Source organism: Merops nubicus, unplaced genomic scaffold, assembly GCF_000691845.1.
Source record: "Merops nubicus isolate BGI_N331 unplaced genomic scaffold, ASM69184v1 scaffold31840, whole genome shotgun sequence".
Lineage (NCBI taxonomy): Eukaryota > Metazoa > Chordata > Aves > Coraciiformes > Meropidae > Merops > Merops nubicus.
Window position 1 is genome coordinate 6,147 of NW_008581383.1, and position 10,343 is coordinate 16,489.

Below are 10,343 nucleotides of genomic sequence, written 5' to 3' on the forward strand. Positions count from 1 at the left end.
CTTCCCCGTGGCCTAGGCTGAGGGGTGGCTGCTCTGGCCAGGGTGAGGGACATCTGAAGGAGTCCTGCTGGGGGGTGTCCCCCCAGCACAGCCTGTGCACTAGCAGTGTTGCCTGCTCCCCTGTGGCTGTGGGTGGGCAGAAGGCAGCAGTGAGAATCCAGCTGTCTCAGCAGCAGTTTCTGCCAGAATGAGCTCAGCCAGTGATGGAAGCATCCTGGCTTGTATTAGAAATAGGGTGGCCAGCAGGACTGGGAGATGATTGTCCCTCTGGACTTGGCACTGGTGAGGCCACACCTCAAATACTGGGGTCAGCTTTGGGCACCTCAGTATGAGAAGGACATGAAGGTGCTGGAGCAGGTCCAAATAAGAGCAATGAAGCTGGTGAAGGGCCTAGAGAGCAAGTCTTGTGAGGAGCAGCTGAGGGACATGGGGCTGTTTAGTCTGATGAGAGAGAAGCTGAGGGGAGACCTTATTGCTCTCTACAGCTTCCTGAAAGGACGTTGTAGTGAGGAAGGTGCTGGTCTATTCTCACAAGTCACTAGTGATAGAACAAGAGGGAATGGCCTCAAGCTGCTCCAGGGGAGGTTTAGACTGGACATAGGAAAGAACTTTTTCACTGAACAGTTTGTCAAGTATTAAAACATGCTGTCCAGGGCAGTGGTGGAGTCCCCATCCCTGGATGTGTTTAAAAGCCGTGGAGATGTGGGGCTTGGGGATATGGCTTCGAGGAGGATTTGGTAGGGTAGGGTTAATGGTTGGACTCCATGGTCTTAAAGGTCTTTTCCAACCAAAGTGATTCTGTGATTCTAAGATGCCAGGCCTCATCTGACCTCCACAGACACCCTCACTTCTGCTCCCAGTGCTGACAGCCACATCACAACAGCAGCAGGTCAGTACCATGGCACTGCGAGGCACAACCTTCAGTTGCCAGGCACCCTCCGTGTTTGCTACCTCACTGCAACACCCTGCAAAGTTCATCCTGAGCTACCCAGGGCCCCGTGGAGAGACAGGAGGAGGCTCTTGTGCTCACCTGTTGAGTGCTGCACTCTTGATAGAGGGGTCCAACATCCCTGGGCTGACTCACCTGGAATGAAGGCACCTCCCCGTCTCCCGGTGACACCATCTGCCAGGGAGCAGGGACACTGGCATTGAGTGAGAATCTGTAGATGGCTGGCCTTCCCTTGCTTCTGGACTTGGAGATATACACAGTCCCCTGGAGATCTGAAGGAAACAGAGGGCATGTGGGCAAGTGGTACTTCACAATGAGCAAATCCTACAGAGGTGGGCAGCAGCAAAGGATGGTCTTTTGGAGCAGCACAGCACACCTCCCAAAGGTTTTCACAAACATATCCTGAGCTGCAGTCATTCCTGATGGCTTATTAGTGTCATCTCAGGACCTGGCCCAATAACTCTTTTATCCTCAAAACCCCATGTAAAACAGGCTGAATTTACTCTCCTCATGGCCTGCCAACAAGGTTCTGACACAGGGCTGGGATGCCCAAGCTCTGAGCTCCAAGCCTTGCACTCAGACCAGAGGGATTTGTCCCTGCCACCTGGCTTATAGGACCATGGCCCAGAGAACAGCAGGTAGTTATGGGGAGGGGGATTGTACTGATGCCCCTTACAACCAGCACCAAGCTAGAGACCAGCAGGGCAGGGTCTGAGGAGGATTATTCCCCATCAGCTATTCAGTTTTTACCCGACTGGAACCGTGGTTCCTGGGCCCAAATGTGGTCAGAGCCCTCATGCCCCCCTTACCTTGCTGCCCTGTATCACTTATGCTCCCTTTGCTTCCCCAAGGTGACCCTGAGCCCCTCTTCTTTTTCTCCAAGGAGGTTCGGATGTTGTTCTGCAAACTGTGGGGCTTTTCCTGAAACAAACCTGTCCCACAAGGTTAGTCAGGGAGGAAAAAGTGCATGGCACAAGAGACCCACCAGCCCTGTGCACACCATGGACTCTGCTATTGAACTCCAAACCCTAAGCAGGTAGCACAGAGCCCCAGCTGGTCCCTGGCACGTGGCCAGCACTTAGGAGTAAAAGTAGTCACTTCTCATGGATTTTAAAGGAATTTCACGTGCAGAAACACTCAGGCAGTTCCCTGAACAATGCAGGTCTCTACCTCACATTCCAGCTCCTCTAGCCCAGGGCTTAGGCCAGGCTGCACCCATCACTGTCTGGGGACCAGCACTCTCACCTGAGCAGGTAATGCAGGAGATCCCTTCAGCACTCAGGTTGTATTTCAGGTCTAGCAGCACCTGGATGTTCGTGTCTGGCCGGAACAGAACTGGAGCACGGCTGGCTGGATGGAGGCGGCTTGCAAAGAATATGGACAGGAGCAAAACAAGGAGAAAGAGCCCTGCAAGGAGAAGGAGAGGCTCAGGTAAGCGTGTGGGACCCTACGTGCATCCTGCACTCAGGGCATACTCAGGGGTGTGGCAGAAAGGTGGTATTTTAACAGGAAAAAGGCACAGTAAAGCACACTAGCAGCTGGGCTTTCTTATAATGAGCCCCACGCCTGGAAAAAACTATCAGGATTTCCCACTTCAGATCTGAGTGAAAGGGGAGGGGTGGAGAGTCTCAGAGTTCCTCAGGCAGTTCCCTCAGGGACCAAATGTTCTGAGGATGCTCTTCCACTGAGTTCAAACCCATCTACTATGTCCCTTTCCTCGATCTCTTGTCACTCATAATCAAGGCTCAGGGACTGAATCAGATGCTGTCAAACCCTCTAAAATCCATGCAGGTGGAATCCCCCCCTCCTTCCTCACCCACAATCACCCATCTGCTCTTCACTGCAGACCACAGCACCCAGTGTTCCAGCAGGTCCTGCAGATGAGTTATCAAGTGACCACGGTTGCTCTTCTCTGCTGGGAGCTGCAGATTTTCTGGCATCACAGACACCAAGGGGACATCCCCCATTTCCAGGGAGACTAGAAAGAGAGAGAAATCAAAGGCAGTCTCAGTGCTCAGTGTCACAAGTGACTCACAGCTGTCTTGCCCTCCTTTACAAAATCTTCTGCAAGGTGCTGTACAACTCCCTCAGGAGATGGAGTAAGACCCAGGCAGAGGCAGCAGCTTCCCAGGATGTCACAGGAAGCATCTTTGTCAAGTCACTGCCATCTGACAGCTTCACTTCTAAATTCCTCCTCTGCCAGATCCCACATTGTCCATAAGGTCACAGGGACATGCTTCTTGGGCCAGGCAAGAATTTGTCCCTGTCCCACTAAGTATGTCCTGCAGCCAACTGCAGAGAGCAGAGCTCTTCCTGACTGCAGCCTGGCTCCCCCCTGATCTCTTCCCTCCAGCTCAGGGATGCCCAGGGAACTGCCCTCTTCTTTGGGAGTGAAAAGTGGGCACTTGCTTTTCGTGGGGTGAAAATGTGTGTGGCATGCTGTACAGCTGACCCACAAGCCAAGCCTGGCCACCACCTGGAACAAGCTGCTTGCCTCTTCAGGAGTTACCTGATGCCCAGAGCTCCCTGGAGAACAGCCTCCTGCTGTTCACTGCCCCAGGGAAGGGAAGGAGCTATTTCCACACATTACCATTGCCTGTGGCTCTGGCATACTAAGGAGACAGCTTTGCAGCACAGTGCCAAGGCTGATCTGTCTGCCTATCAAAGGCAGCTCCCAGCCAGCTCTGCAGGAAGGGGGTCTGCACACTGCTGTGGGATCGATGGGCTCCCAGCCACTGATCCATCTGCCTCCAGTTCCAGTTTGCCATTAGGCTGAAAGCTACTCCCTGCCCAGACTGCTTCCATTGAGGAGGTTTAAAAGGGAGAGATCCCAGCAAGTTTGAAAAGCCAAGTACAACAGAGCATGACCCTTTAAGCACCCTTGTTTTCAATCAGGTCTAGAAGGATTATCTCCTGCTAACAACAGACAGGGAATTTCTGGGCTTTTTTTTTTTTGAGATTGCTTATGGGGTCTCAGGCAAGTCACTGCTCTCCTCCTGCAAGAGGAGGAGATGCTCTGAGGAGGTCATGCTGCAGAATAACAGTGTTCTCTTGCCTGCTGCCCAAATTCAGTGCTCTGAATGGGAGGGAAGAGCAGAATGCTCCTTACTCAAAGGCCTCCTCCTGCAAGAGGAGAAGATGCTCTGAGGAGGTGATGCTGCAGAATAACAGTGTTCTCGTGCCTGCTGCCCAAATGCAGTGCTCTGAATGGCAGAGAAGAGCAGAATGCTCCTTACTCAAAGGTGAACTGTCCTGGAGTTATGGATTAGATGTTTCATGGTTGTCACAATCACCAATTCCAGCCAGAAAGTACAGCCCACATTAGATCCAAGAGGGTCAGCAAAGTAGTTAGAAAGCATGTATCAACACTCACTGAAGATCTCAAAGCAACTCACACCCCTTGTGAGTTCAGACTCCTACAACCTTCTGTGGCACCATCATCTCCAGCTTAAAAGCAGGGAAACTGAGGCATGGACCAGTGGCAGGGCCAGGCAGACCAGGGCAGCCTGGTCACCCTGATGCACTCCACAGCAGGCACATACCAGACTCCTCCTCCACGCTGAGCAGGGGGATGTCATCATCAAGATAGGGAAGGGTCTCTCTGCCTGCTCTGGAGGTGGCCTCTGAGGCAACGTAGAGATCTTCAGCCAGGTGCAAGGCACTCTTCTTGGTGCACTTCTGACTACAGCTGGATTGGAGCAGGGAAGGAGACAAAAGCATGAGTTTCAAGCCACACATCCTGCTGAGAATCACCATGGGCTCCTTTGGTGACAAGGGGAGCAGCAACAGCCTGCTCCAATTACTTGGGAAGACGAGAGGCACTGCCAGGAGCAATTTCCATTGCTAAGTGCTGAGAGGTCAAGGGCTGAGCTGCTCTGGTGAAGCAGGAGCAGGCTGGGCTGGACACAGCAGGGCTGAGCTGTGACTGCTGGGCACTGAGTGACAGGGGCTTCAGCAGTTCATCTCCCTGCTAATGAATTAAATCAGGCCAGGTCATCTGCACTGCTAAAGAGCAGGGGAAGGGGAAACGTGCTGATTCCAAACACAAATCTGCACGCCTGGCTTCTGCTCCCAGGCAGGAGCAGTGCTGATCTGTCTGCCTTGCAGGGCTCGTGTGACCAGAGCTGGAGGATTTAGCTCTGCAGAAAGTGCTCCCAGGACACAAATGGCTCCAGCACTCCACAGGATTCAATGCCCAGGTATGACTGGCACTGCAGAGCCTGGCTCCTGAGAGCCATCTGTGCCTGCACCAAGGGGAATGAAATCTGGGCCTGGCCCTTTCACTCTGCTCTAATCTGGAATGGCCCAACTTAAATTTCCCTTCTGCTAGAGAACAGCAGGGAATGGCAAAGCCAAGCTGCCTGTGGAAGAGGGTAAGTGAGAGGACAGGGCAAGGATTTGCACATTGCCTTGGCCCTGAGTTCTACAACATCTTCCCACCCACACAAGGAGGTTCCAGGGCTCACCTGGTTTGGCAGGAGCTCTCTACTGGGGACACATAAAGGGTCCATATTCCAAGAGCAGCTGGCATGGTGAAGAGCACAGCTACCCAGCAGCAGGACACTATCAGTGACATGAAGAGGCCAAAGTCATGAACAGCTGGGATCTACATGAAGAGAAAACATGGAGCTGGGATCAACTGGGACAGGAGACCTGGAGAGACACCAGGCTAGGAAGAGACATCTGGAGGGACCTGAGAATAGCACCTGCTGACCTCAGTCATGGTAGCCAGCAAACCTGGTAGGTAAGGAGCTGAGCTGGAGCCTGAAGAGCCACTGGATCCCGTTTGATCAGTGGCATGGGAGATACTGCCTTGGATGCTGACAGAGGGAGACTGTCCACTGCCTTAGAGCAGGTAAGGGACAGCTCCAGGGCAAGCAAGCCCAGCACGTCCCCGTGCTGGGGCAGAGGAGAGAGAGACAGTGCTGGCAGCTTCCCTCTGGCAAAAACAGGCCTGAAATCCCAAAGGTGCAGTGTACCTGAGAGAAGATGTTGGCAGCATAGGCTGCAGCCGTGGTGAGGGAGGTGAAGAAGGTGGCCTTCCCTGCTGTCTGCACGGTGTGGATCATGCGCAGCCGCAGGTCCTTCAGGTGGGTGGCTTGGCGGTAGGTGTTGATGAACACAAAGACATCATCAACCCCTGGGGAAAGAGGGAGGAAGATTGTGATGCTGTGCTCACAGTAGATACTAAAAATCCAGTTTCTCCTCAACATCTGACCTGTAAATATTTTACTTAGAGGTGATGGAGGGAAAGGACTTGAAAATCCAACCTGCACTTGCCAGCCCCACCTTTCTCTCTCTGGCAAGCAGGAGTTGTGGCAAGACAGCCAGGTAGGTTCTGAACAAGGAGGTGCTTACCAATCCCCACGATGACAAAGGCAGCCACACCATTGAGTATTCCCAGGTACTGGATCCCAAACACCACGTGGTACAGGAACAGAGCCACCAGGCAGCTTAGCCCAATGCTGGCAATGCCAAAGAACGACAGGAACACTGGAGGAGCAAAGGAACAGGGAAAAAGTGGCATCAGTGATTGTCCCCAGGGAGAACAGACACATCCACCTGCTCTGTTGGGATCCTGGTTCCCAGGAGTGTGTTGGTGGCAGAATAGCTCAGGGCTGCTAGAGTACCACTTGCAGACACCTCCCCATGAGGTCCACCCATGAAATTATATTGGCTTTACTCCAGCACTAGCAAGGCAGGAATTTGCATCTTAGCCTTGTACTCCTTGAGCCTTCCCCACACACCACCCACAGATCTCTGCTCTGGGGAACCAGACTTGTGTGACCTCCTGCATGCTGCTGTGGCACAAAGCCAAGCTGGTGCCAGGGCACCAGAGCCTCTGCTGGGGCTTGTACAGACACTGGGAGCCCCTCTGGGATTTGTGAGAGCAGGGCAGCCACGACTGCAGCCTACCTGAGCACGAGGTAAGGATGTAGACCAAGACAGCTATGCAGCTACTGCTGATGAAGGCCAGCAACATGTCATTGTTAAAAGTCCTCCTCACTTCATAGTCAAACAAATCTGTCCCTCCATACAGCACCTGGACTTTGCTAGGGTGGGAAGATAGGAAGGAAAAGTAGTGGTCAGAGTTGAATGTAAAAGGAGCAGAGCCAGAGGATTTAAAGCACAATGTCTTCCCCAGAGCCAAAGGAGGTCACTGCTCTGATGAACTTGGCAGTTCTCTGAGGAGCCAGCTCAGAGTGGAGGGAGCAGGCTGAACAAGGCTCCTGCTGGAGGTGAACTTCACACAAAAAGGGAGAAAAATAAAAGAGCAGGTCTAAGATTTTTCAAATTATTCCAGTGAGTGTGTGGTGGGTCTTTGGCACTAACAGACAGCTCCTGAAGCCTTCAAAACCAATTCCACCTGGAATCCTAATCATTGCTTATTATACTGAGCACAAAGGTAATAACCAGCAGATGCAGGCAGAGAGAGAGCTTACCAGAGACCACATGATTGACCAGCTTCTGCTCCTGGAAGCAGGCTCTGAGCAGAAGTAATCCAAGATAATTTAAGCAGGAGTGCAACAACGCTGTGCCACAGGAGGCTATCAGGAAACCCAGCTTCAGAACTGATCCTGGCCCCCAATTCCCTTCCAGCATCATAACTGGACATCACTCTGCTTCTGAAGATCGCTGTGGGAGCTACTGGGACTCAGAGCAGGAGGGCACTGGAGATGGAGAAGGTGCTCTGACACTGGGACTCACTGCCTTCCCTCAGCTGGCAGGACACTGAGCTCCTCTTTAGCCCTTTTAGCTCTGTTTGACCAACTCCCTCTCCCAAGCACTGAGCAAAGCTCTGTTCAACCAGTCATACAGACCTGGTGGTGCAAAAAGTCTTCACTTCCTGGAGCTTATCCTGCCCTGAAACTCCCCTCCCCACCTCTTTGTACAAAGAGCTTCTGGATAAAATTTCACTGGCAAGAGCAAAAAGAGAATCAGATCCACAGATTGATGCCTGGAGTAAGGACCATTTCACCCCCTGCACTGGACCAGTTTGGGCCAAATTCAGAGCAGGAAGGCAGAGAAACAGCTCTGTTTGAGCCAGTGGAATTGGATGTGTGAGATGGAAGCAAACGGATCCAACAGCAGAGAGGGGCTGGGAGGAAAGGCAGGCACTGGATCCAGTCGTTGGCTCCCTTTCATTGTGTCTATTGTTGTCTCTGGGTGTTGCTGCAGTAAAGCCCAGGAGTGGTTTTGTGCCCTGGACTCCCCACCCTGACTCCAGCACTCTGCCCCAGCCCAGCTTCAAAGGACATGCATCTGCTCCTTCATCTGGAGCATCATGTCGTGGCCACTGCTCCAGAGTGAGCAGCAGTCTGAGCTGGCACTCAAGCCTCCTGTGCCTCCCAGGGGAGGCCAAATGCTGCAGGGCCACCACTGAGCCACCACTGAGAGGAGTAGGCACGTCTGCCCTGAGTAAACCCTAAGATGGAGCTTTTACACCCTGCAGGGCCAACTCCATCCCCTCCTTCAGAGCCACAGAAAGCCCCATCCTCTCCCACCTCTGCCCCTCCCTGCTCCTGAAGGAGCAGCAAGGCCCCTGTGCTGCCTGCAGATGCCCTCACCTGGTGGACTGCTTGGCCAGCATGGCCACGTAGGTGATGACAAAGTTCTGGAACTTGTGGCGCTGCTCCTCCCAGCGGTCCTCCACCGAGTAGTAGTTGGGGAGTGGGGCCCCAAAGAGGATCTCGCTCCTCAGCAGGGAGCTCTTCATGTTCTCAGCAGACAAGCTCTCGTCCACATACCAGTAGAACTCGGGGTGGGTCATGGCCAGCTCCAGGGACCCTGTGGGAGAGAGCAGCACCACTTTGGTTAGATCCTGCTTGGGTGGCTTGGCAAAGCATGGGGTCTAGTCTGGAAACTGGGAGTGATCCTGCCTTTCAGCGGGGTCTAGTCTGGCAAAGGGAAACTGGGAGTGATCCTGCCTTTCAGCAGAGTGAGTGCTGCTGCCTTGCTGAGAGCAAGGAGGGCTGAGGAAAGCAGGGCTGAAACGACTCACAGTGCCCTTCTGCTCTGGGGCTCTGCCCGTGGTGCTGCCTCCACGCAGCTCCCCATGAGGGACACACCTTCCACCCTCCTGTGCTCTGAGCCACAGCTCCCCCAGGCTGCAAGGCTCACAACATCCCCACCAGCCTCCCCCTGCTGGGGCACTTAGTTCCTGTACAGCAGGCCACCAACAGCAGGCAAGGAAGATGAGGAGTCCTGGCTCTGCTGTGACCTGGTACCTCTGCCACCTGACGGTGTGAGAGATGCAGAGATGGAGGCGCTCAGCTAGTTCTGAGGGAGAGACACTGCCTGTCTGCCCCTAGAGCCCACGTTCCCTTGAGTTCACTCCACAGAGACCCAGAACCCACACTCCTTTCCTGTTCTGGCAGCAGAACTGTTACACTGGAGCAGATGGAGTTAATCCTTTGCCTGCTCCCTGCATGGCTCCTGGACAGCTATCATCTGCAGCCTGGGAGACAGATGGAGCCTTCATCCCACAGGCACATCACACCCCCAGACTCCTCATGATTCACCTCTTTCCCACCACCCAGAGCCTCTGCTGCACACAGTACAGGGCACAGAGCCGGGAGGAGGCAGCAGGGCCTTCCTCCCCCTCTCCTTCCAGAAGCCTTTTCAGCTGCTGACTCACAAGCTGCCTTCCAAGCTTCAGAGCAGCCCACAGACCTCTTTCATCTGCTCTGAGGTGCAGGGAGGCTCAGCCCTGTTGTCTGTTGGAGATCTGACATTCCTCTGGTTAACCACAGCCGTTTAGAGGGGATGAGGGTCAGGAGAAGACAGTACAACCCATGACTCCCCCTCATTTGTCCCTCTCACTCGCCTGCTGGGGCCTGTGTGACCCACGACTGGAGCCAGAGGGGCTTTGCTGAAAGGGCTGGACAAGGGGCTTAGTGCAGGAAAGATGACTCGAGGCACAGCATGGCAGCACCTTCCTCTGCAGGAGGCAGTCACCCTTCTGAGCTGCATGCCAGTGGGTGCCTGAGCTTGCAGGAGATGTGTGCCTCAACCCAGCCCTCACCCACAGCCCGCAGCTCACCTCGGATGTCAGCCAGGTCTTGCCCCATGCCATCGTAGTAAATCTTCCCTCCCCTCTCCGTGGGGAAGAAATAGGTCATGAGGGAGCTGGGAGGGGAGCAGTAGGAGTAGGAGCCCAGGGGCAGGTCTTTCAAGACCTCGTGGGGCTTCCAGCAGAACTCCCTGAAGCGAGGGTGGTCCATGATCTTGCGCTCGACCTCGTGGATGGTGACCAGGCGCTCGGTGGTGAAGATGTTGTTCTCAGAGTCCCCCCTGGCCAGGAACACCAGCTCGATGCGCCAGTGGGCGTGGGTCTGGGTGTTGGCACTGACGTAGGTGCCAGGGTAGTCCCAGTGCGGGGCACTCCTCCCGT

At 54.1% G+C, this 10,343-nt stretch overlaps 1 protein-coding gene across 1 annotated transcript in view; it reads right to left on the bottom strand.

Annotated features, from left to right (window-relative positions):
• PTCHD2 (patched domain containing 2) overlaps positions 1-10,335 on the bottom strand; it is a gene marked incomplete at both ends in the record, with an annotated part of 15,873 nt that extends 5,538 nt beyond the window's left edge. The window contains 11 exons of the mRNA XM_008949850.1: positions 1,085-1,221; positions 1,759-1,881; positions 2,195-2,356; positions 2,766-2,927; positions 4,492-4,637; positions 5,416-5,555; positions 5,929-6,089; positions 6,308-6,442; positions 6,866-7,002; positions 8,518-8,737; positions 9,993-10,335. Coding sequence (XP_008948098.1) covers positions 1,085-1,221; positions 1,759-1,881; positions 2,195-2,356; positions 2,766-2,927; positions 4,492-4,637; positions 5,416-5,555; positions 5,929-6,089; positions 6,308-6,442; positions 6,866-7,002; positions 8,518-8,737; positions 9,993-10,335 — 1,866 coding nt within the window. The remainder of the gene's footprint in view (positions 1-1,084; positions 1,222-1,758; positions 1,882-2,194; positions 2,357-2,765; positions 2,928-4,491; positions 4,638-5,415; positions 5,556-5,928; positions 6,090-6,307; positions 6,443-6,865; positions 7,003-8,517; positions 8,738-9,992) is intronic.
• Positions 10,336-10,343: the final 8 nt, after the last annotated feature.